Source organism: Cololabis saira, chromosome 3 (assembly GCF_033807715.1).
Source record: "Cololabis saira isolate AMF1-May2022 chromosome 3, fColSai1.1, whole genome shotgun sequence".
Classification (NCBI taxonomy): domain Eukaryota; kingdom Metazoa; phylum Chordata; class Actinopteri; order Beloniformes; family Belonidae; genus Cololabis; species Cololabis saira.
In genome coordinates this window covers 44,069,304-44,096,692 of record NC_084589.1, presented here as the reverse complement: position 1 = coordinate 44,096,692, position 27,389 = coordinate 44,069,304, and the positions used below count along the sequence as shown (strand labels likewise).

The 27,389-nt window shown below is 39.8% G+C and overlaps 3 protein-coding genes across 3 annotated transcripts in view; 1 reads left to right on the top strand and 2 right to left on the bottom strand.

Annotated features, from left to right (window-relative positions):
• LOC133440350 (zinc finger protein OZF-like) overlaps positions 1 to 18,024 on the bottom strand; it is a 30,786-nt gene extending 12,762 nt beyond the window's left edge. The window contains exon 1 of the mRNA XM_061717592.1: positions 17,815 to 18,024. Within this exon, the coding sequence (XP_061573576.1) occupies positions 17,815 to 17,986 (172 nt within the window). The 5' untranslated portion in view covers positions 17,987 to 18,024. The remainder of the gene's footprint in view (positions 1 to 17,814) is intronic.
• The window catches only part of LOC133440368 (zinc finger protein 37-like), an 801,383-nt gene that overhangs the window by 605,723 nt on the left and 168,271 nt on the right, over positions 1 to 27,389 (top strand). The gene's annotated exons all lie outside the window — the stretch shown is intronic.
• On the bottom strand, positions 24,621 to 26,168 carry LOC133440355 (histone-lysine N-methyltransferase PRDM9-like). Its single transcript, XM_061717600.1, has one exon. It carries the CDS (start codon positions 26,019 to 26,021, stop codon positions 25,140 to 25,142), a length of 882 nt encoding a protein of 293 aa, XP_061573584.1. The 5' UTR covers positions 26,022 to 26,168; the 3' UTR covers positions 24,621 to 25,139.

The window sequence follows — 27,389 nt, the reverse complement described above, 5'->3', positions numbered from 1 at the left end:
TGTCTTCAATTTCATAATGACACCATAGTTAACCCTTGTGCTGTGTTCGGGTCAAGGAAGGAGGAAGAGAAGAAGGGAGGAAAGGAGGAAGGAAGGAAGGAGAGAGCAGGGGGAAAGAAGGAAGGAAGGGAAAAAGGAAGGGAGGAAGGAAAGAAGGAAGGGAAAAAGGAAGGAAGGAAGGAAGGAAGGAAAGAGCAGGGGGAAAGAAGGAAGGAAGGAAGGAAGGAAAGAAGGAAGGAAGGAAGGAAGGAAGGAAGGAAGGAAGGAAAGAAGGAAGGAAGGAAAGAAGGAAGGAAGGAAGGAAGGAAGGAAGGAACAGGAGAATTAGGTCATTTTGACCCGGAGACAGTACAAGGGTTAAACTGAAAGTGAAGTACGGTAGCTGTCTTCAATTTCATAATGACACCATAGTTAAACTGAAACAATAGTAGGTACAGTAGCCTATGCTGTACCAGGATCATTCTCCATAGGTGTTAATAGAGGGGTTAATCGTACCACAGAACACAGCACATACACCTACTACCTTTCACCAGACAGTGCCAATTAATTTAATATCTCACCTCTGCATTTATAGCCAAGCCACTTGAGGGAGGACACAGGTCCCACACACTTGTCCAAGGTGGAGACAGTTGCACACACCAGCCTATGTTTCTGACACTGTTGGAATGTTTTTATTGTAACATTTATTGTTACCAGACAGTTTGAGCAGCAAGACATTTCAGAATCATATGTATTTATCTTAAAAGTATTAAAAAAAAAAACAACTAATTTCCATCAAATGTCTACATTACATTCAACTTACCCTCTCACTGTTGACAACTGTCTCCATTTCAGTTGGACTGCAGAACTGATTCTCCGTGTCCATCTAAGATAGAGAACAAGAGCAGATGTGTTCAAAATTAACACCGTGGTCTGCCTGTGTTCATTTGTTTAAGTTTAAGTTAAGTGACAGGATAAAAATAAGTGTGGAAATACAGCTTTAGAAGGTCAAAAATATCTTGCACAGGCTCCAGACTAACTCGTCCACTGGTGCGACAACTGAGAAAGTTGGTTGCACCAGCACATGATTTGGTTGCACCTTTTTTATGGAATATTGTATCATTCAGAAAGGAGTGATTGAAAACAGGGTTTTGTATCTGTAACCATAGTTTTGTAAAGCTGTGCATTTATGTTTGTACCTGTAACTATAGTTTTGCAAACTTGTACATTTGTACATTTGAACCTCTGTATGCAGTTGACATGCATCATTTTCTGAAAAGTCCATGTGGATTACAACCTCGTGTTCTTTAAGTGTGTCTTTCAAGTTTCGGCACTGCTAAACTTGGTGCAGCCAGTTGAACTGGTGCATTTCAAGAACATTCAGTTTCTCATTTAATTTTTTAACCAGATCGAGCCACGTGCCTGTCTCTGTTTTTTTCACAACATTTGTGAATGACCTTTCTCCGTTGCTTGATTTCTCCCTTTGCCACTGTTGCCATGAAATCTGTGCATTCTCTTCAGGTAGGGCTAGCTCTATTTCATCATAGCAACACTTTGCACAAACACGGTACATGCATTTCTTGTTCTTGAGATCACAGACAATGGATGACAGTAACTCGGAAATGCTTGAGGTTTTCAGCAACCCGTTCCGGCTCAACCTGTCAACTAGAAGTTTCACATTCTTGTGATCGAGACACACACAGGTGTTGCGGTCATGTGCCTTTGGCTCTGTAATGTAAAATGGCCGCAGTCGTAAAAACTGTCTGTATGACAGCGACAGTGTCCCATCCCCCTCTGAATTGTACTCTGCATGGAGTTCTTTCAGAGATTTCATGAGTATGCGTCTCTGAACCTTCTTCTTCTTGTGTGTGACTGTGTCTTTCTTCCCTGAGAGAAGGCGACTATTTTCATCTCTACTGAGAAATGCAATGACCTGTGTTTTCCTCACTCAAGATATTTTCTTTAGCCCTCGTGGCCTGTATTTTTCACTTAGATTGTGTTTCAATTTATTTGACCTTTGCATGCCCTTTCTTAATTTGTCGCTTTTTTGTTCTGACTGTTTTAGTTTCATTTCCAGTTGGAGAATTTTCTTCTTTAGTTTTTCTTTTTCTTTTTGCAGCCGCTTGCAACGTTTTGATACCTTTTTCACTTTTTCTGGAGTGGAGGAAGAAAGTGGTTGCTCCAGTGTTTGAGATTGAGGCTCGGGGGATTGCTCTACTTCTGGAATCAAAGACTCAGATGGTTGCTCCAGCTCTGGAGGTGCAGGTTCATGTTGTACTTGTACAAGTTGTTCAGGGGGCTGCTCAAAAGAGTTTCCTTCAATGGATTCTGGAGTTATGTTCATCACCACATTCACTTGTTTGATTTTTTCACGGCGCCGCCTCTGATTTAATCTCCATTCTTTCCTCTTTTTTTCAGCATCTGATTGCGTCATTATATAGATCGGTGGATGATCAGGATTGCCATCCTTCCCCCTCTTTCTTCTCTGATAGCTAAAAAACAAGCATTTAATAGTTATGACTGGCACAGAAAAGGATTCACATCCATTAAATGTTATTAGTAGTCTATTAATAGTAGGCTATAAAATGATAAAAAGTTTAAAAGTTAAATCAACTCCCTCTTCCATTCTCTCTTAAACATTTTTTGTTACTATTTCATTGCTAATGACAATAATAATCACTTTACTAGGATTTGGCCTATGGCAACACTTTATGTTGCATTAAGTTGCAATATTACACAATTATTGCACGATAGTTAACGTTGTAATTAACGTAAAATGGTACTGGTAAATTTCTATCCAATGCAAGTACACAAATGCAATCTATAATTCATAATTAACCTAACCCAAAGCAGTGTGTGTGTGTGTGTGTGTGTGTGTGTGTGTGTGTGTGTGTGTGTGTGTGTGTGTGTGTGTGTGTGTGTGTGTGTGTGTGTGTGTAATATTATATTAACTGATATAATCCATCAGTCATACCTTAACTGCAGTGCAATAAAATATTAACTACAGTGTAATAGTGCAACTTAATTTTAAGTGTTATCCACCCAGCTTTATATCCCAGTACTGTATATCCTATTCTGTTGCTGACACCATAAAACCACGAAAACAATACCTTGCTCTTCTTCTGGCTAGTCTTTCCTCCCTAGCAACTGGATCTGCATTGATCTTTTGTCTGTGCCGTGCAGCCCTCTCCTTATTAGACAATGGCATCTACAGTATAAAGATAATGTCTTGAAATACCTTCAAATGCCATAAAAATAGTTTAAAACAATACTATTCAGTATCAATACAACAATAAAATATGAATTGCATGATAATATGTTGTGAAAACATGGGATAATAAAGCTACTGTCATTCAGCATAATGGGTGACATTGTGGTATAACATTCTTTGTGATGTCACACACTGTCACATGATTACCATCATGTGATATGCCTTAAAGGTATTGTGACATAATTTTTAACATGCTTTTAACACTATTAAAAGTCTTGGCCAACATCCCCCAAATGTGTCTAAAAGGGTGTAACAAGAAAAACTTCACTCCAGTACTCCATGCCTGGCTTTTTATGACGGTGTTTTTTTGCGCCGTGAAAAACGCGTCCTTTTCCCCCTTTCCTGTCAATCATTGCCCCGCTCCTCCTCCCAACCTCCTCCACCAACTGCTACACACTTCTGCCGTCTCCACACACACGCGCGCACACCGAACCACAAACACCCACACACACAGCCCAGACAGGGCGACTACAGCCCGGGGATGAAGTCCGTGACCAGAGGACCGCAGCTCCCCGCAAGCCATACGCTCACAGCGGCGTCGGAGAGTTAAGCCGGGAGCGACAGGCGAAGCAAGCATGCACGGAAAAGCAGCACGGCGAAGCAGTCCACAGCAAACAATCATAAAAATAAAGGAATGCAAGCAGCAGTGTCCCCTTATCTTAAGTCCAGTCAGTGGCCGCGGGTCTTCTTAGCAGTTGTCCTCCGGTGATGAGAACAGAAGAGGCTCTAAACAGCTCCGTGTTAAGCCTGATTTATGGTTCTGCGTTAAATCGACGCAGAGCCTACGCCGTAGGGTTCAGCGTGCGGTGCGCGTCGCCGCGTAACCCTACGCCGTAGGCTCTGCGTCAGTGTAACGCGGAACCATAAATCAGCCTTTATGGTGCGCTGGAGAGGAGAGGAGGCAGGGAGCTGGGTGGAGGGGGCGGTGATTTAGCAGGCCGTGACGTCACGGCCCACCACCAAACCAGGTGCGCCGTTTTTGCATAGTTATGCGGAAAATCCCAGAAAGCACACAATACACTGAATGTTAAAAGTTTGTTGTTTTTTGGCTGTAATTGATGTCAAGACACCCAACAAAACACAAAAAATCAAGAAAAATGTGTTTTTCATGTCACAATACCTTTAAAATGCCTTTTTACCATTGTTATACTGAATGACATTGATGAAAGGCAAAAGTCCGGACAAAAGTTATTCAAGTTTTTTAATATTTTTTAGATACAGTATGATGGCCATTATTCTATATATTGTTGCAAACACTAACACAATTATGCCATGAGTGTTCATTTATATTTTTAGGATGAATTTCTACATTTTAAAAACACTTTTGTCATTAGAATTTAAACCCGGATAGTTACACTGAAGGACATTTTGAGACTTTAGAGCTCAATAACTTCCTTAATTTAATAGTTAGCAACACAAATATTTCTGGGTTAAAAGAAGGATAAGAGTTGAGTGATTTAATATTATACATATATATATATATATATATATTTATTTATTTTTTTATATTAAATGAATGGCCCTCGGACACCAAATGTACACGTCTCGTCTTTGACCCATTATATATATATATATATATATATATATATATATATATATATATATATATATTCCATATTATTCTGGTATCACTTTACTATGGAGATAACGGAGCATATTTTAATAGTGTTGCACTTGGTCAGTGAATTGGCTGTTTTGGTAGTCCAATGTGACGTTACTGCAGGGCTCTACAGAGCGAGAATTTCACTTGCTCCTAAAAATGGAAATGTGTGAACTGTAAGAAATAATTTATGAGCACAGTGTGCGAGTTAAGATTAAAACCTATCGTGATCTTTTTTGCACCGCGCTGCTATTCATTCAGAAAATAGTATTTCATAGTCAGATAATGTACAATGTTTATTAAAAGTATCAATATATACCTGTTCCAAATCTTCAATTGTGGAGAAAGACTTTGTAACACCAGAATCTTCTGGAGGCATTTCCTCAGTAGAAACCTGCAAAATGGAAAAATATAGATATTTTCATAAATGTCATGGCAGGTTGTTCTCTGTGTAACATTATGCAAACGGTTTCATGGCTGTGTTTCTGAGTGCTTTGAGGGAAAGAAATCCACTCAAAATGTTTCTTAACTAGTCAACAAGGAAAATTATTACAGTCTTTGAAACCTAGAATCTTCCAAAAATAATGTTTGTGTGCGTGGTTATGTGCCGTTTAAGATCTGATGATTCAGGAAAGATTTTTCCGCAGGTTTTGCACAGGTACGGCCTTTCACCAGTGTGGATCTTCATGTGATCCATTAAATTACTACTTTTACTGAACTCTTTCCTGCAAGTGCTGCAAGTAAATACCTTCTTCCTTGTGTGGGTCCTGGTCAGCTTTGATTTACAGTTGCTGTCTGACGGGACAGCAGCATCTTCGTGGTCACCGTGTCGTCTCATTGGCTCCGGATCTGCAGTTTTACTGGAGTCTGAGCGTAAACTTTCAGTCCCTTCCTCATCTTTGTTTTGAGCTTCAGGAGAAGTGTGCAACAGCAGCTGGCCACAGTTTGGTCCTGGTTCACCATTTTCAACTTTCACATCAGCGACATTGACCAATGAGACATCCACCTCTACGTCCTCGTGCTTCATCTCCTGACCGCTGGAGTCTTCCTCCAGTTCTGTAGTCTGTGGGTGCCCTGGTTCCTCCTGGTCCGGGCTGCAGCTCCTCTCCAGGTTATCCAGGTGCTGGTCACTGAAAACCCCGTCCTCCACCTTACAAACATTTTCTTGTGGGAGTTCTGGAATTACAAAAAGGGACAAAAAGATAGGATTTTAACAAGTCAAAAGTGCTTCCCAGTGTTTGGTTGTATTTGTGAGGTTTAAACTTTGTCCTGAATCTTCAGTCTTCCTCTTCATCTATGTTGTAGGTATTTGAAAACAAGTGCATTACTCTGTGTGACCATTAGGCGGCACTGTGACTGTACTCTTGTGTTACTGCGTTGGTATCGAGACAGTTGAAGAATAAAGTTGTTGTTCTAGAAATGGCTTCTTCCTCGTCATGTATAACGATCTAAATACAAGTACTGCATATGAACACCTATATGAACATCCTCCAACCGTCGTGTTTTTTGCCAGTGTCATCTCACATCTTACAAGTTCTAGTTCTAAGTTATAGAGTGTATAACAAAATAAATGTTGACCGGTTTGAGAAGCAGATTGATGACATCCTATGTGATGATGGATACACCCATGATGATGTTGAACAAGCATATCAGTTATTTTTCAAGTCTTTCAACTCTGTATTCAACAGGTGCTTTCCTCTTGTCAGCAAAAAAGCAAACCAGGTCTCTGCATTTAGAAAACCCTGGTTTACACCAGATCTCCATAAGTCTCTGAAAGTTAAGAATAGATTGTATAAGAAATTCACCAGTAATTCATCCCCAATTAATATAGAAAATTATAAGACATTTCGTAACAATTATAATCATCTTGTTAGAACTGCCAAGAAAAAGTACCTTTCCGACAAATTCAATGAGGCTTCTAATAACATAAAAACTACCTGGGGAGTCATTAACCAGCTTCTAAATATGGATAAGTCTACAGCCAATCTTGTACAATCGAGTCTACTCTGACCCATCTGACATTGCATATGTTTTTAACAATTATTTTGTTAATATTGGTACAGTTCTTTCAGAAAGGATAACTCCTATAGCCGGGTCTCCATCTGAGTTTCTGACAGGTTCCCACCCTTCTATTCAGAGCTTCAAGCCTCCTACAGAGAAGGAAATCTTGGACATAATGATGTGCCTGAAAGACTCAGCTGCTGGTCATGATGAGGTCAGATCTAACTTAATTATGAAAACTAGACATTCAATTGCTAAGCCTTTTACCCATATTTTCACCAAATCTCTAGAAACTGGAATAATACCCAATGACCTCAAAATTGCCAAAGTAGTCCCTGTTTACAAATCTGGAGACCATAGTGTATTTAGTAACTACCGAACCAATTATGTTCTCCCAGGTTTCTCAAAGATCCTGGAGAAATTGTTCTATAACAAAATGATGAAACATTTGCAGGACTGTAATATACTGTATAAACACCAATATGGATTTAGGAAAAATCATTCTACAGAAATGGCTTTACTTCAATTGGTTGATAAAATTCACACTGCAATCAATAAAAATGAATACACTTTGGGAATCTTTCTTGATTTATCCAAAGCTTTTGACACAGTTAATTTTGATATTCTTCTTCAAAAATTATTACACCATGGATTTGCTGGAATCACTCGTGTGTGGGTTTTCAATTATATTCATAACCGTCAGTAATTTGTCATCATTGACTGTAAATCATCAGAGAGGTCCACTTTAAAATGCGGGGTCCCCCAGGGGTCTATACTAGGGCCCCTGTTATTTTTTATTCATATAAATGATTTGGCCGCAGCCTTGTCCTCCTTGTTTCCTGTACTTTTTGCTGATGATACAAACTTATTTATTTCACATAATGATTTTCATCTTTAATGGGAAAGGCTAATCACAATTTACAAAACATTTCAAAATGGTTTAAAATTAAAAAACTATCACTGTAGCTACACCGGTTCAACAAAGGGCCACGATTCATACTGATGTCTTGATTTTCTCTCTTTATTTCTCCTTCTCCTCCGTCGTCAAAATCATATAACACCGTGAAAACTACAAACAGAAGCAGAAAGTCCATGAGTCCATTGTAATTAAATGCTGACCCAACTTATACAAATAAATACTTGAAGTGTCCAGTCTTTTCCAAGCATTTTGTACACAATCACAAACTAAATAAAATACATTTGATGTTAGACACAATTACCGTTTGCGCCTCTTGAACACAGTGCAATTCTTTATCCCGTGTCATGCCATCCTGCCTCCATTGTCTGTGGTCCCGCGCTTTACTTTTGACCCACAATCCCTCAGTTGACCCTCCCGACAGACCAGGGGAAGTGACCACACCCTTTCAAAATAAAATATCCTTAAACCTTAAAACGCTTCTGAACTTAAGACATATTTGAGTTTTTATAACATGTAAAATGTTATAAAAATTAACTCTAAACAATTAACTCTGTCTCACAGACAGTTACACTCCCACCAATTACTATGATTTATGATCACCTTTGACCTTGAATAAATCTAGTAATTTCTCAGCAACACACAAAAGAAGTATGGGAGAAAAAACCCTGAGATTAAGAATGGTTATGCATCTCTTAACACAAGAACATGTTACACATTTTGGTAACGAAAATACATTCAGTTACTTTCCACTAACACAACAAGCTTGTGAATAGGGCGATCAATAATAGATGGATTAGTTAACCTTTGACCTTTCTTTCCTAGTTTCTTGTTACCTATTTGTATGGTGGCTTTACGCACCAAACCATCATCATCTGTACAAACACTTAGTACTCTTCCCAGTCTCCATTCGTTGCGAGAAGATCCCTCATCTTTAAGGATGACAACATCTCCAATTTTAACATTGCGTCGTGGAGAATGCCACTTTTGCCTCAGAGTTATGTTTGTCAAATATTCTTTCTTCCACCTACACCAGAATTGTTCAGACAAATATTGTACTCTGCGCCACCTTTTCTTGGCATACAGATCTTCTGCCTCAAATTTTCCTGGAGGAGGCAGAGGGAAAGAGGTTTTCATGGTAAGTAAATGGTTTGGTGTAAGTGGTTCTTCACCTTTAGGATCACTGATGCTGTCGATAGTGAGTGGGCGGCTGTTTATTACTGACATGGCTTCATAGAAAAATGTTCTTAAGGATGCATCATCTAACCTCCCAACACTCTTTGAGAGGGCCCAAGTCATAACACTCCTCACTGTCCTGATCTGCCGCTCCCATACACCTCCCATGTGACTAGCATCAGGTACATTCATTACAAAGTCACACTGTCTCTCTGCTAAATAAGCAGCCACTCTGTCTTTGTCCATTTCATTTAGAGCTTTTGAGAGTTCATTCTTAGCCCCTGCAAAATTTGTTCCCTGATCTGATCTGATTTCTCTTACGGGCCCTCGGATAGCTATAAAGCATCTCAAAGCATTAATGAATGCATCTGTTGTTAGATCCTCAAGCATCTCAAGGTGAATGGCTCTTGATGCTAAACAAGTGAATATCAGACCATATCTCTTAGTTTCTTTCCGACCCTGTTTAGTTGGAAAGGGTCCAAAGCAGTCCATCCCACAGAATGTGAACGGTGGTGAGGGGTTGATGCGGTTCGCAGGTAGATCAGCCATTTTTTGTGTTTCTGTAGGCCTGCGCTCTTTTCTGCATGGGACACATTGTTTGATTTGATTTGCCACAACTTTACTGCCACCAAGAATCCAGTAGCCATTTGCTCTCAGTTCATTGAGTGTTTGACCTCTGCCCTGATGCTGAGTTTTTTCATGACAGTAGTCCAGGATCAGGCGTGTGACAACTCCAGCTTTTGGCAAAATGGCAGGATGTTTCCGGTCAAGAGGTAAGGAAGCTGCTTTTAATCTCCCTCCCACCCTGAGGACACCCTCCTGCAGTACTGGATCAAACTGAAACAACGGATTATTATGTGACAATTTTCCCTGCTTGAGCTTGAGTATCTCCTCTTTGAAGGCATCTCTCTGTGCTAGTCTCAGAAGCACTAAACTAGCCTTTCTCCTTTCATCAACTGTTATGAGCTCTGGTGATTTGTCTCTTTTTGCTAGCCGTAGGATTCGAGCTACAACGTTCAATACAGTATGCCACTTAGAGAATCTTTCAAATCTCTGCAGGAAATTCTCTTCCTTGACTACACTGATTTGCAGTGCTTGCGTTGTTTTTATCTCAGGATCTCCTACCATGAGCTCTGGATTTGCTTTTGGTGTGGCAATTTCTCTTTCCCAGAGGAATTTTGGTCCAGTAAACCAATTGGAATTGATCAAGTCTGCCACCTTGAGGCCTCTAGAGGCATGATCAGCCGGATTTTGATCCGTATCAATGTGGTACCACTGGGCTGGATCTGTTGTGTCTCTGATTCTCTGTACTCTATTCGCGACAAAAACATGAAACCTACGGGCTTCATTAGCAATGTAGCCTAGAACTACTTTCGAGTCAGTCCAAAAGTATTCCTGGTCAATTTTGAGTTCTAGCTCCTCTTTTATCATGCTACTGACTGCTGCTGAGACCACGGCAGCTGTCAACTCAAGTCTTGGTATGGTTACAACTTTTGTGGGAGCGACTCTGGCTTTGCCTATGATTAAAGAGCAATGAACTTTATCTTCACTCACCACTCGGATGTATGAACATTGACCGTAACCATAGCTACTCGCATCCGAAAAGTGATGCAACTCGACTCTTTGAACCTCTCCTAAGGCTTCAGGAGCAAAGCATCGTGGGATGTGGAGCTTTTGCAGGTTCTCCAGATCATTCAGCCAATTTTTACACTGTGGCTTCAAGTCCAAGGGCAACTGTTCATCCCATGCTATGCCCTTTTGACACATTTCTTGTAACACTTTCTTTCCTAAAAGGAGAAAAGGAGCAAGGAAGCCGAGGGGGTCAAACACAGAGGCTACAGTCGAAAGAATTCCTCTCCGTGTTGCTGGTTTTTCCTCCAGAGATGTACTGAAAGAGAAAGTGTCACTGGTTACATTCCACTTTACTCCCAACACAGTCTGAACAGGAAGGTCTCCCTGGCTGAGATTTACATCGTGAACTCCACTGGCTCGTTCACAGTCTGGAATTGACTCCAAGACTTTCCTGTTGTTGGAAATAAACTTGTGGAGATGCAGTTTCCCCTTTGCACACACAGTTTGTGTCTCTTTCACCAATTTGATGGCTTTGTCTGCTGATTTTACACTGATGAGGCCATCATCAACATAAAAATGTTTCTTTATGAAGTTGGCTGCAGATGGATACTCTTTTTCATTTTCACTTGCTAAGAACTTCATACCATAATTGGCGCACCCAGGGGAGGATGCTGCCCCGAAGAGGTGGACCTTCATGCGATATTCTTTTGGCTCTGAATTGGTATCCCCCTGTTCCCACCAAAGAAACCGCAAGTAATTTCTGTCCTCTTTGCTTACATGGAATCCATGAAACATTTTCTCTACATCACAGATGATTGCAACTGGATGTTTGCGGAATCTACAGAGAACCCCTGTCAGACCATTGATGAGATCAGGTCCTGTCAGTAAGTGATCATTTAGAGCTGTACCCTCATATTTAGCAGAACAATCAAATACAACTCTAATTTTCTCTGGTTTTCTAGGGTGATAAACTCCCTGATGTGGAATGTACCACACATTGCCGTCTTGGGGCGAGTCTTCCGCCTTCTCTGCTTCCCCACCTTCGATGACGCCTGCCATGAATTTAACATAGTCCTCCTTGAATTTGGGATTTCTCTCAAGTTTTCCTTTCAGGTGCTTCAGTCGCACCAGAGCAAGGCGCTTGTTTTCTGGTAGGTGTGGACGTGTTTTGAAAGGAAGCGGCATTTCCAGGTGGCCATCTGAGTTCTGGTGTATTGACTGGTTCAGGATCTGCATGAACTGAATATCATCTTGTGATATGGTCTTTTCCCCATAGCTTGTGTCTCTAAAATCAGATTCAAGGACTCTGAGAACAGCAGCTGGTGTCAATGATGGAAGCTCTTTAACGGACACACGATGGCACAGACCTGTCACTTCTGTTGACTTGTAAATCTTTGGTGAGCTGCCAACAATGCTCCACCCTAAGTCAGTCCTAATGGCATATGGCTCTTCGTCACCACCTGTAATAACACGTCGTGGTGCTAATGCTCTGCAACAGTCATAGCCGATTAAGAGTCCAACTTCACAATCTAACAACTCTGGTATTTCCTGTGCTATAGCATTCAGGTGTTTCCATCTCTTAGCTGTTGCAGGAGTAGGAATGTGTGTGCGTTCAAGTGGGATAAAATCTCTGGTGTATGCAGGTGGCAAGTTAACAAAGCTATGTGAGGAAAACCCTCTGACTCTAAGACCACTAACTCTGTCACTTGAAACAATGGAATCTTTTCCCATCATAGTGGTAAGCTTTAACTTGACTGGCTGTAAACCTGCGCCCATTTTCTCACACACCTCTTTGTCTACAAAAGTAGTGCTACTCTGCGTGTCTAACAAGGCGTATACCAATGTCTCTGTTTCAGGGGTTGCGATTGATGAGAGCCACACCGGCACTGTCATGGATGTGCTCCCACCATCAGCTTTGTCTATGGAGCAAGAGAGTGAAGATGACTTTTCTTCTGCCTGCCACGTCGCATGGGGAGACGTGTCTGGAGCAATGCTGCGGTGCTCATGCAACGGTGTAGGATGGTATTTTTTGCATATGCTACATGTTGCTTTGTTTCTGCAGTCCTTTGAGTTGTGTCCTTTCCTAAGACAGCCAAAACACAGGTTTTTGTCCAGTATGAATCTTTTCTTTTCTTCTTGTGACTTATTAGCAAATATCTGACATTTGTGAATGGAATGATTTTCACTGCAGTACATGCATTTAACTGGACTTAAAGGACTGAATGGCATATTTACCCTCTTTGTTTCATTTTTGTCTCTTGTGCTGTTCTCCACAGCACCTTGGGTTTTCATCACTGTGTTGGATTTTTCTGACTCTTTTGTATTTGTGATGAACACATTGGCTTTTGGCCGCTTCATGTCTCTGGAAGGTCTTTCTTCATATGATTTCAATGCATAGAAGGATGTTACAGGGTTGCATGCTACATCTGCCTCGTGAGCCAAAAACTTGGCAAACTCTTTGAAACTGGGATATTCATGTGTTTCTTTCAGCTGTTTTGTTACATGACGATTCCAGCTAGATGTCACCCAATCAGGGAGTTTTTGTAGCATCCTCTGATTTTCTTCGCAATCGTTTAACACTTGAAGACCTTTAATGTGCGGCATGGCATTGCTGCAAGCAGTCAGAAAATCACTGTATTGTCTGAGTTTAACAGAGTCTCTTGAGCTAATCTTTGGCCAATTATTCAGTTTTTCTCTGTAAGCACGTTGGATTACAAAGGGATGACCGTAGCGAGCATTCAGTGCCTCCCAAGCTTGGTTGTAAGCGTCTTCATCCTTCCTGTAGAAGCTTCCTTCCAACACTGACCGTGCTTCACCGCTGATGTACTTCTGAAGGTAAAATAGTCTGTCAGCTGGATTTGTACATCTTCGTTCTATCAGTGCTTTGAAACTAGTGGTCCATTCAATGAACTTGAGTGGGTCTCCTGAGAAGACTGATGGCTCTGGTGCTGGGAGTCTGGTGAGTGCCATTGTGTCATGTAATGCTTGCACTAAAGAAATGTCTTTGCTTACACTGTTTTGTTCAGTGTCATTGTTTTGATTTAATTGTTCCTTTTTTATCTCTTTGTCTCTGATAGACGCAGGAGGACAGTGAATCATCTCACCTGCTCTAAGGGCCTCACCTGAGTCTGCTTCAGAATAAGCTTTCATCTTAGCGGCGATCACTTGAAGATCCCGCTGATTTTCCAGTCTTTTAAGTTCATGCCTTTGTGCAGCAATTACCTCCTCCATTTCAATTTCTGCTCTTTTGGCAGCAAGTTGTGCGACACAGTCTACTCTTTTTACAGTGATACTTTGCTGCTCTGATGGACATCTTGACTGGTTGCTACAAACAGATTTGGGGACTGAAGCACTAAATATTGACTGAGCATACTCTTTGTCAAGTATCATGTGTAATCTTGCATTTTCTGCCTTAGCATCAAAGTCCTCTTGCCCCACTTCACTCAAGCGCACCTTCATCATCGCCATCACATCTGCAGTTACTGCTGTGCATGAATCCATTTTACGTCTGATGTCAGTGGAAGGTGCAGACTGTACTCGGATATTCTCATATGCATCTTTCACTTCACCCTCTATCCCTTCAACATCGTCCATCATGCAACACAAGTCATTGTCAGAGCACTCATTTTTGAGTTCGGAGCGTGCAGCTTTAATTAGCTCCTTCCATTTGTCATAAAGGGAGATAAACTTATTCTCCTTTTGAGAGCTCTCTTGTTGTTTTAGTTCCAGCATTTTGGGAGTTAATTTTCTCTCCCGTGAGGATTTACGGGGTTCAACCCTGGAGGTAGATTCTGTTACTGATACCTTTTGAATTTTTATTTTAGCATTGATATCATCAAAGTGTCTCTAGTTTTTCTATTTCAGCCTCATCAATCTGAAATTTTAACCGTTCATTTAATCTTACCAACTCTGCTTGAAGGGACTCAACATGCTCACTAGGGGCCTCACATTCTGCTTTTTCACTGAGAATTGACATGGCCATGAGATAGAAATGTTACCGTTTTTATGACTAAATTATTGCCAAGCATACGTATGTGGCAGAACTGATAGGTAGCAACAGTTACTCTTATAAACCTCTTATGCACTCATTTGGTAATGCATTTTAAACTCTTAAGTCAAAACCCACAGAACATTCATATAAGATAAAGCAGGAATATTTAGCATTTCACTTAAAACCTCTGTTGCTTAATAGTTAAGCTCTTTTAACCATACAAATGTTCACACAGTTGAAGGTTGGCACTCAAATTAAATGCTCCCTGCAGAGCTGCTCTGCAGAAGGCTGGAGACCACGCAAGCTGAAGCAGGTAAGGATATGAAGAGCTGTAGCACTCGCTGGTAAACGCTGCCCCCTGGTGGTCAAGTCGCGGTACTTCGCGATCTGCGGCCCCGTCGTCTCTCAGCAGCAAGCCCGCTCCGGTGGTTGACAATGCCGTCCTCTCTGTCTCCAGCAAGCCGTGATGAAGTCTCGGTAGACGCTCTCTCTCTCTCTGGTCGGCTCCTGGACGTTCCGGCCACACGTCGCTCCAGCAGTCTTGCTTCGGAAACCTCGGACATGCGTAGCATTAGCTCTCGGTTAGCTGTTAGCTCTCGGTTAGCTCTCGGTTAGCTCTCGGCCTCGTTAGCGGTACGTTTTCACTGTAGCTACACCGGTTCAACAAAGGGCCACGATTCATACTGATGTCTTGATTTTCTCTCTTTATTTCTCCTTCTCCTCCGTCGTCAAAATCATATAACACCGTGAAAACTACAAACAGAAGCAGAAAGTCCATGAGTCCATTGTAATTAAATGCTGACCCAACTTATACAAATAAATACTTGAAGTGTCCAGTCTTTTCCAAGCATTTTGTACACAATCACAAACTAAATAAAATACATTTGATGTTAGACACAATTACCGTTTGCGCCTCTTGAACACAGTGCAATTCTTTATCCCGTGTCATGCCATCCTGCCTCCATTGTCTGTGGTCCCGCGCTTTACTTTTGACCCACAATCCCTCAGTTGACCCTCCCGACAGACCAGGGGAAGTGACCACACCCTTTCAAAATAAAATATCCTTAAACCTTAAAACGCTTCTGAACTTAAGACATATTTGAGTTTTTATAACATGTAAAATGTTATAAAAATTAACTCTAAACAATTAACTCTGTCTCACAGACAGTTACAATCACTGTATATAAAAAAAATCAAATTGTATTATATTTGCATCAAAATATTAAATATATTGTAAATCTAACACCGGTCTGTCTATAGGAGATGATCCGCTCACTCAGGTTACATCAACAACCTTCCTTGGTGTAATTATCTATGAAAGTTTAAGCTGGAAAAACCACATCAACCATGTCTGTAAAAAATATCTAAATCTATTGGTATTATTGGCAAATTCCGTAGTTTGGTGAATGAAAATTGTCTCCCAACTCTTTATTATAGCTTGATATATCCATATCTCATTTACTGTAATAGTATTTGGGGAGCTAGCTACAACACACATCTTCATAAACTTAACATGTTGTAAAAAAGATTGTGCAGGATTGCCACACACAGTAATTGGTCTGCTCATTCTGCCCCTCTTTTCAAACAACTCAATATTTTACACATCTTTAAGTTAAATACATATCAAACCTGCAATTTTATTTTCAAAGTATTGTTCCTTCCAGTTTCATTTTCTTTGCCATGTAAAGATTGTTTTCAGTTCAACAGTGATATGCACCATTTTAATACAAGACAGGCTAATCATTTAAATCTCCTGAAGTTCCGTACTGGTTTGTGTCAGTTCTCCATCAGATACAGTTATGGAACACCTACAGCAATCTCGTCTACCTCTACTTCATTCAATCATTTTAAACATAAACTCAGGACACATTTGATTGATCAGATTATCTAATGATATTTCTAGATTTGTTATTTTTTTCTTTAATCATGTAGATACCATGTATTCTATTCATGCTGCTGTTTATTTGCTTTGTCTTTGTTTTTAGACTGCAATCATGTATTCTGCATATTTTAAATCTTTGTACAATCTTTTGCTGTATTTTACAGGTAGAGGCCTCGTATAAGCCCCTTGGGCTTTTTGCCTCAGCCTAGCACATTACCAATCTCTCTTTTACATTTGTATGTTACTTGTTCTGTTTTTTATACTGTGCTGAATAAATCAATAAAAAAAAAATCTACACGGAGCCACTGTGATCTGCATCTTTTCTACTAAATAAAGGATTAAGTTTAAAGTCTGAAATACCAGTCTGGTCCAGAGTCTGAATGGACCATGAAAGGCAGCACCACTCTTATCCCCCCTGGCATTAAATGTGATTTCTATGTTCTGTTTCAGATATATAATTTGTAAACTTCATGTTTTTGTGAAATAAAGTAAACATAAAGAAAACAAAGTAGGAACAACAATGTGCAGCATGTGCATATGGAACTGTGGAGACTCTGTGGAACAGTTTGGAGCTGGAAATGAAAAGTACTAACATAAATCTGTTTAAAAAGAGATACAAACAATTATTTATAAACAGGTATATGGAAGAGGAAATGGGGTAACGAGTGTGAGAAACAAATAAAATAGGGAAAAATGGTATATTATACTTGCTTAAAATATGTTTAGATATTAATGTGGATATTTATGTAGTATATATTATATGTTGAGAGGGAGTTATAATTATGTAATATATGTTATATATTTAATAGGTATGTAGCATATATATATTTATAGGGATATTTATGTTGTTATATAGTGTATATTTATATAGATTTATAAAATATTTCTATTTTCTATATATTGGTATAATATTAATGTAATATTTATTTTTTCTATATACTTATATGGATAATTATGTAGTAATAGGCTTGTTTTACATAGTATTTATATAGACTATATTTATATGGATATTGTGTAGATATAATAATAGCAATAATGTAAATTCATAGAGTTATAAAGGGGTAGGAACTAGGAAAAAGTGTAGACTTCTTCCTACTCCTTTTTTCCAACATATGTGAATATGAAGATGTTACTGTTTATTTTTTATATACATGTTCGAAATAAAAATTGATTCATTCATTCATTGATAAAGTGTGAAATATCAGTCTGGTCCAGAGTGTGAATGGAGCATGAAAGGCAGCACCAAGTAAACAGAACAACAAGTTAGTTCGGGATGTTTCCGAATCCCACATCAGCAGCTGCTTGAGCTGGGGAGTTTCCCATTTAGTTGGTTTGCTTCATCACCACGGCTTTTAACTGGAAACAAAGGGATCTTGTAGGAGTCATACTCATGTGTTCATTCATTCAACTTTCCAGGGTTACGTACCGACTCTGTGGAGTCTGATTTCAGGTTTCCAGGCGAGGTCCAACAGTCTGCGCTGACGGTCGAGCTCTTCTTCATACTCCAAGATGCTTTTTTCAAACACTGACAATATTTCTACAGCAGCTGCTGTTAGTCGCTGACCGATAAACTCTCTCAGATGATTCACCTTAGACATTGTTGAAGAGGAAAAAGAAAGGAAACAACAGAACCGTCCTCTCCTTCTTCTTCTCTAGGTTTAATGGCGGATCACAACCAACGTTATTAGGTTCTACCGCCACCTGCTGTACCGGAGTGTGTAACATCAGGATCATTATTACACCAGGTTACAGTCTAACTTAAAGGGGGGAAAAAAAGGAAATACCTAAATAAAATAAGATAACCACATTTAAATCTTATTATCTATCCCTGCATCTTTAAGAAAGACAAGGATTTCCTTATAACAATCCCTCATCACCTCACTCCTCCCTAATAACCTACTAAACTCCATTCCCGTCCCAGCTCGTACATCCTGTCTCTTAAAGCGTTCCTTTCTACCTCATACTTGCCACATTTAAGAATCACATGCTCTACATTCTCTGTGACATCACACTCATCACATTTATCACACACGGACTTTGACATTAAATACAGAGTTGATTTTAAACTAGTATGACCTAATCTTAATCTAGAAATGATGACTTCCTCTCTCCTACACTTTCCTTTGAAAACCTTCACGTTAATTGACTTCTGTATGTTATAAAAATGTCTCCCTTTTACACCGTTGTCCCACACCTTCTGCCATGAATCCCTCACTGCCTTTCTAATTCATGATTTTGCTTCACCTTTACCAAAAGGAATTTCCATAATTACCTCACTACTCAATTTCAATGCTCTTTTAGCAATATTGTCTGCTTTCTCATTGCCATCAACACCCATGTGAGCAGGAACCCAACAAAACTGCACAGTAATTCCAGTTCTGCATAACCTCCACAACACCATTAATATTTCCAACACTAGATCTTCTCTTGTTGTTTTATTTGAAGTCAAACTCTGAAGGGCTGCAGTGGAGTCTGAACAAATGACATAGTTCCTTCTCGCAGTCACAGTAAGTATTTCATTTACCAACTAAAGTAATTAGAACAAAATGCATACAACATTCTTTTCATCACTGGTTTACTACGACTTCTGTCATTTAGCAGACGCTTTTATCCAAAGTGATTTACATCTGAGAAAACAACACAAGCAAGAAGGTTTAGAAAGAGTTTTATTTTTTCCGACACAATGAGATCTGACGCAATTTATATGATAAGCTTCTGATTGTTAATATCAATATATAAAATAAAAATATTTTTTAATTCATGTGTACTTTATCATTTGTAATAAAACATTTATGTTGTTAAGAAACTTTTATTGCAATGGGCTTCAAAATAATACACATGGTAAGTCTTTGAGACATTAAAACATTTAAATATCCAACTTAGTTTAGTTCAGCGCTTCCAGTCGGTGGATTTATTATTGACGTGCACATGCAGGACTCATGAGTCACCGTTTGGCATTAAAATAAAAAAGTAAGTTAAGTCAGAGGGAAGGTAAACTTCGGATGGTACGACCAGAGGGAACACAGGGAAGGAAATGAGGATCAATTAACATGATTTTGGTGTGAAATATATAGATATACAAGACACATTTAAAGCTGCAGTTTCCATCATTTAACCACTAGAGGGAATAAAGATCCCAAACTAACCCCCAAACTCAGAATGACGGTTCATTCATGCATGAATCACCCACAGGTTTTCTGCAGGGGTTTGAAGCCTCTTTTTCCTCGTATTGTGGCAGGTTGGAATTATATAAAGCAAGTTTAATGCGTAATTAGGGGCGTGGCCTTTTGATTGGCATTAATTTGTCCAACCTGTAAATAAATACTTTTTCTAAGATCTTAGAAAATGTTGGGAGTAAAGAATCAGGCCTGTAATTAGTGAATTGGTGTCTGTCTCCAGAAACATTTTCATTAAACCTTCTCCAGAGACCAACAGAGCAGATCATCTTTTTTTAACCCACATCAACTCCATGGTTCCTGACACAGTGGATTCCTATCAGTTTTCCTACCGTGCCAACAGATCAGTGGATGAAGCGATGGCTTCGGCTTCACTTCACCTTCCAACACCTGGACAGGATGAACACCTATGCACGGCTTCTGTCCCTGGATGTGTCATTTGATGAAGCCAAGACCAGTGAAATAACAAACTGGATCAAAATGACGTGATTGAGGAAGTTGAGGATAAAGGACAAAAGTGCATCTCCACTTTTCAACTTCATTTGATGACATTTCTCTTTCCACATTGTTTTCTGAGCTAAATGCTGGTTGTACTGATCACGCTGTACCAATAATCTGCATCACTGACAACTTTCCTCTTGTTGATGCACTGAAGTATTTTTTTATTTGTGTGTATATTATTATTACAATAGATTGTTCACTCTTGGGTTTATGTTGAGCTTTTATAACTCACCACCAGGGGGCACTGCTGCTCTTTCTACATATGGAGAGTGTAATATTCCAGAATTATAAACAATAAAATAATTAATCCATCTAAAATGAAAACTTAATTAATAATAATGAATTTAACTTGTAACGCAATTTCCATTCAATTAATCTCAAAGTGTTACACTTAGACCATTATTCATTCATATACATTCTCTCCGGTGGTGGTAAACTACGTTTGTAGCCACAGCTGCCCTGGGGCAGACTGACAGAAGCGTGACTCCTCCTCCGGCCCCTCCGACCACAACCAACATTCATACACATTCAAACACATTCACACAGGGCAAGGTGGGTAAGGTGTCTTGCCCAAGGACACTACAACAGTAACTGGGATGGAGCGGGATTCGAACCGCCGACATTCTGATCTTTGGACGACCAGCTCTTAGTCCAGTCAATCTGTGGTTCGACCCAGGGAAAATTGCAATAGTAATCATTCAAGATTTTATGTGATCCTTAGGGACATCCAAATATTATATTAAAAGTATACCATTATATACTTAGTGGATCAAGGTAAATTCAGGGGTTGAAATTTGGGCCCTTCATGCCATAGCGTCATACAAAAAAATGATGCATCTCTACCTCTGAATATGCTATTTTCAAATAATTTATGTCTACACATTGGTTTTCTATGGTGTTTTTTCACATACAACCATCAAAAATGACCTGTTCTGAATGTATATGTGCACTTTGGGGGTACCCTTAAGCTAAAATTACCTTTTTAGAATCCAAATAAAGTCAATCAAATTAGGTCATGAACGATTTATTATCATTGAATCTTCTGCACCATCCAAATTTGTCTCAGTAATATATTTTTCCATAAAAACTATGATACATATCAGCACAGACTGAAACCAAATGAAACCAAGCTTGACTGGTCTCATTTGGCCTACATGTAATATTTACTCCGTGTCCTCATCCAAATGTTGTGCTGACATATTCGCGCACACACCTCTGCACTCTGAACAGGCTAGGGCAGGGATATTCAATTGGCGGCCCGCGGGCCACATGCGGCCCGCCAGGAGCTTTTATGTGGCCCCTGGTCATATTTCAAAAAAGGGGTTGTTTGTTGAAAAAAAAAAAAAAAAAAAAAAAAAAATTTAATAATAGTGATGCATCGAATGTTCGGCCGAAAATAGCAAAAAAAACACTTTCGGTGTTCGGTGGAATAAGTGGGGAAAAAAACGAACAGTTAATAACGGCGTGTGATGACGCAATCAAACAGCGAACAGCGTGCAGAGAATACAGTGTGCAGAGAATGCATATCGCATTAAAGTTTAAGATGCTTGGTAGCCTTTTTTTACTTGGTTAACGATGCATAGTGTTTGTACATGTTAATCTCTGTTGGAGATGTTTTTTACTTCAGATTTTTTGCCAGTGTTGCACATTGTTAATGTTTGTCACATTATTATTAACCTCCGTTGTGCAGAGGACTTGTTGACATAGGCCTAGGATTGGCCTGACATTTTTTTCATTTGAATAAGTGAGGACTTTGCATTTCAGATGGAACTTCTAAGCCTCCTATAATTTCATGCGATTGTTTTGTTTTGCTGATATAATGAACAGATGTGTCATTAATAAAGGAGCTTATGGTTAATATTTTGGTTGCTTATTTATAACATCAAACTGGCTACTATGGACTGAAATACTTGTGCTCAATGCTTAATATAATATTCAAATAAGGAAATCTTGGTGGAAAGTGGTGCTTTGTCATTATGGCGTGTTTTATTAAAAGTAGGTCAATATCAACTTCATTAAGTTTGCACAATGCATGGTTTCAAAATGAACTTGCATTTAAAATAATATTTCTTTATCTGAATATTATATTTAACATTCACAATGACTAAATCTGGAGACAATTAATATATAATTCATATGTAAACTAGATATATTCAAATGTATAATACAAATGTATTATATATACATAAGTCTTCGTCTTTGAGTGCAAAATACATTTTGAAAACCCCCAAATTTTCAAATTGTGCGGCCCTCTCCATACAGTCCTTTTGCAGATGTGGCCCCCGGCCGAATCTAGTTGAATACCCCTGGGCTAGGGAGCAATAAAGTCCTTGACGACGGCATTTGCAATGCATAGTGCCACAACCACAATCTGAATGGACACGATTGAGGAATGAATCTTGGATCTTCCAGCCCCATTCCTCCGGTGGTAGCGAGTTTCCCATCCATTCCTGGACTTGATGGTACACTCTGAAGCTGTGTGCAGAGGAAGATGTTGGTGGCAAGTTGCGAGGGTGGACAGCTGTTTTGCTGTCAGTCACCTTAGCGTAGAAACGTTTCAGCTTGAGGTCATTAAGAGAATCTGTCTCTCCACCTTTGTATATTAGCATCATTGCCCTTTCCCCTGCATCAGCAATTTCATCTTTGGTAGCAAATTGTTTTTGAAAAATGCTGGCCTGTACTCTGAATGAGTCGTTTTCTTGACTCAGACGCAAAGATACCCCTTTCCCAACTCCAAACACTCTGCATGTTGTATCACAGCCAAGCATGGCATGTGCAAATAAGATCTTGTTGCTAACATCCTCACCCAACACATCTCTTGCATGCCCAATGTTCAAAAACCTGCGTCTTGGCGAAGGCAACTTCCTGGGTTCAGACATGAAGTACAGCTCTCCTTGCTGATAGAAGTGTAGTAAGAATGAGGAGGTCAGTGTCATCTTCCACAAGGACAGTTCTTTGTTTCAATGCTGCTGTCACTGTTGTTTGAACTATAAGCACATCTGCAACTCCATGAGCATTGTGAACATCAAACCCTGCAAGTTTTAGTCCTTCCCCCAACAGGTTTATGAAACATTGTTTGTTGTCATTGTTTGACAGAAATTCTTCCTTTTTCAAACTCAGTGACATGGTTGATGTGAATGAAACCTTCCGGCCAGTCTTTGGATTCCTCCTTCTGTGAGCACCATCTTTCGTAGATGGCTGGCTGCTGTACCCATCAAACACGATCAGCACTGATTGTCCATAATGTTTTTGAATGTAAACGATGTAAGTTTCTACTATTGCCCCGTATGTCTTTCCTATCTCCCAGGGTATTTGGTGGAGGAGGGCCCCTCCATCTAAGACATACAGGATGTCTCTTTCTGGTACATCATCATGCGGTAGAGCGTTCCATATTGCTTTTGCGATTTGGGGTTTGTTCGCTAGGAGAAGCACTGTTTTTGTCTCAAAGAGGGCAGGTGGATACCCGCAGAGCTCATACTTGAAGGCTTCAGCTAAATTGTCTGCCTGTGTCCCAGCAATCACTAGTCTCTGAAACAAAAGCTGTGGATCAATATGGACAATATGGACATTTGAATAGTAATTTCAGCAATTTATTACTATTAATTATTTTACAATTGTATTTATATATCACTCCTGAAATTCTTTCCAACAGCTCAAATTCAAACTGCTGGTAGATGTTACTGTTGTTAGCTAGCAAATGTTAGCTAACTGCTAGCTAACTGCTAGCTGACCGCTAGCTAACATAAAGAGTAACCTAAGCTGGAAAAATGAAAACTGGTGATGATTATAAATATGTTTTATAGTACTGAGTGGTAGAAGTAATGAAATGTCTGACTTACAGGAGGTCAGCCCCCCACGACAGTCTCTGCCAGATTCACACACACGCACCCTGCCCCCGCGTCGTGTGCCACTGATGGGGGTCAGTGGGGGGTCATGTCATGGTAGACACTAAACATATCTCTCAGGAACAATCTTAGATGCAGATACACCTATTTTAGATGCAGATACAACCATTGGAGCAGTCTAGCACAAACTTTGAGTGTAAATTTTGTAAAAAAAAAAATTAAGTGTTGGGCTAGTAATACCCAAAAGGGTATATGAGGTATATGATATTAGAACAGGGTCTGAAAATTATTATATTGGTATTAGTATTATTGGAGAGATAGACCCCAAAAACCTAGGAAAATACACTACACATGTCAAATAGGTGTACAAAGACCCTTCTATATTAACAGAATTTTACCCAGACCAGGTCACTTTAACATTTTGAAATGTTGCTTTTGACATTGAAAAAAAGTATGTTCCACTAAATCTGTGAAGGTATACTTTTAATATATGATGCAGGAGGGTATTTGGACCAATAAAAACTATGAAACATTACTATTGCAATTTCTCCTGGGTTGGGCCATTTTTTGAGTTAGATTGACTGGACTATCTACCACCTGAGCTACTGCCGCCCCCAAATTACATTAATTACATTTGTCATGATTATTTTTGACTTAATATGAGTTGAGGTAAAAAAAACATTTACTTCTAAACGGATGTCTGATATAAAAGGGTTAAATCCAAAGTCTGTCCTCTTCCTGGAATCTGATCCCGATGATCCCGACGTAGATGGAGAGAGTTTAACAACATGGAGCTGCAGATTAACTTTACAAAGAGAATGTGAGTGAAGAAGAAACAGACGGGAAAAAGGACGTGTGAGAGAGGCTTTGTAGATGAACGAAATAAACTGTCATGTTTAAAGAAACATCAGCACATACTAACAGCTCTTTATTTGCACAGTGGAGACGGCAAGTTACCAACAGCAACAAATAATACGATTTTAAGAAGGAACAGGGATTCAAACAACCTCAATGCAGAACTTTAAGAAAAAAGTACACAACCACATTGTTCCCTCTGCGACAAGTTGACGGAGAAGCATAAATCCGAGTTGAACCTGCAACCCTTGTGGGGAGGGGATTAGGCTCATCAGCCACAGGAGGTGGTGGTTGGACTTCTGCGGGTTCTTCTTCTGTGGGTCAGACAGGAGTGGACAGCTGCCCCCGGAGGACGACAACATGAGCTTCATTTGTCACGAGTCACCAGACTTCTCCTCCGGGTGATTTTTCATGTGATTCAGCAATATACTTCTGCGGCTAAAACCTTTGTTGCACGTCTTGCACAAATATGGCTTCTCGCCCGTGTGCGTGGTAATGTGGCTCTTAAGAGCTGATAATTGAGTAAAGGTTTTTCCGCAGGTGTTGCACAGGTACGGTTTCTCGCCCGTGTGGATCCTCGAGTGAACCAGCAGGTGGGAACGTAGCCTGTAACTTTTACCACATGTTTTGCACATGTAGGGCTTCTCGCCCGTGTGCGTGGTTATGTGGTGTTTAAGAAGTGATGATTGAGTAAAGGTTTTGCCGCAGGTGTTGCACAGGTACGGCTTTTCACCAGTGTGGATCCTCGAGTGAACCACCAAGGTGGAACGTAGCCTGTAACTTTTTTCACATGTTTTGCAGATGTAGGGCTTCTCGCCCGTGTGCGTGGTTATGTGGCGTTTAAGATCTGATGATTTAGTAAACGATTTTCCGCAGGTGTTGCACAGATACGGCCTTTCACCAGTGTGGATCTTCATGTGATCCACTAAAGTACTTCTTCTACTAAACTCTTTCCTGCAAGTTCTGCAAGTAAATACCTTCTTCCCCGTGTGGGTCCTGGTCAGCTTTGATTTACAGTTACTGTCTGATGGGACAGCAGCAGCTTCGTGGTCACCGTGTCGTCTCATTGGCTCCGGATCTGCAGTTTTACTGGAGTCTGAGCGTAAACTTTCAGTCCCTTCCTCATCTTTGTTTTGAGCTTCAGGAGAAGTGTGCAACAGCAGCTGGCCACAGTTTGGTCCTGGTTCACCATTTTCAACTTTCACATCAGCGACATTGACCAATGAGACATCCACCTCTACGTCCTCGTGCTTCATCTCCTGACCGCTGGAGTCTTCCTCCAGTTCTGTAGTCTGTGGATGCCCTGGTTCCTCCTGGTCCGGGCTGCAGCTCCTCTCCAGGTTATCCAGGTGCTGGTCACTGAAAACCCCGTCCTCCTCCACCTTACAAACATTTTCTTGTGGGAGTTCTGGAATTACAAAAAGGTGCAAAAAGATAGGATTATAACAAGTCAAAAGTGCTTCCCAGTGTTGATTGTTTGGTTGCATGTGTGAGGTTTAAAGTTTGTCCTGAAACTTCGGTCTTCCCCTTCATCTATGTAGTATATTTGAAAACAAGTGCATTACTCTGTGTGACCATTAGGCGGCACTGTGACTGTACTCTTGTGTTACTGCGTTGGTTTTGAGACAGTTGAAGAATAAAGTTGTTGTAGAAATGGCTTCTTCCGCGTCATAAATAATGATCTAACTACAAGTCCTGCATATGAACTCCTACATGAACATCCTCCAACGATTGCGTTTTTTGCCAGTGTCATCTCACATCTCACACGGAGCCACTGTGACCTGCATCTTTTCTACAAAATAAACGATTAAGTCTAAAGCATGAAATTTGAACGGTAAAGTCGCATCTTAGTAACAGTTCAATGCCTCCCAGTTTATTAAAAATGATACCAAAAGCTCTTATTGTGTAGAAAAGATTTCAACCAGTTCATTTTAGGTTTCCATTAATAAAAACTAAATCTATAGCTAGCAGGCCTCCATCTTTGAATTCTTTGGTCAGTTCAGTTTTCCTAATGTAATTATTTTTCTTTCTCCAGATATAAATCAGAGTTAACCTGATTAATCTTTTTGATTACGTTATTGGGAATAGACAACGAGTTTGCTGGATAAATACATCTGGAGACACTTTCCATTTTGGTTAAGAAGATACGACCTAATAAACTGATGTCTCTTAATAACCAGGAGTTAAGTTTGTTTTGGCATTCATTAAATACCCTCCAGACATTTTTATTTTCACGTTCTGCTGAATTTTCAGAGATGGAAATGCCAAGATATTTGACAACAGATTTTATAGGGATGTTGTATGCCTCTGATAAGTCACTATGGTGAATTGGCATTAACTCACATTTGTTCAAATTTAATTTCAGCCCTGAGGCTTTGGAGAAAATAGCAATATTATGCAATATTTTTGGGACTTCAGATAATTGTTTCGTGAAGATAGTAGTGTCATCTGCTAACTGGATAATGATTACATGTATTCCAAGTACCTCTAAAAGGTGCAATATTGGAATTTTTGATAAGGATAGAGAGCATTTCTGTAGCTATTATGAAGAAAAATGGAGAAATAGGACAGCCTTGTTTTACTCCTCGTTTAATTGTAAATTGAGGTGATGTGTCTTCTGGTAA

What these genes read in the sequence shown, in the direction of transcription:
- LOC133440355 (XM_061717600.1), bottom strand. Translation starts at nt 26,021, where the DNA reads ATGAAGCACGAGGACGTAGAGGTGGATGTCTCATTGGTCAATGTCGCT.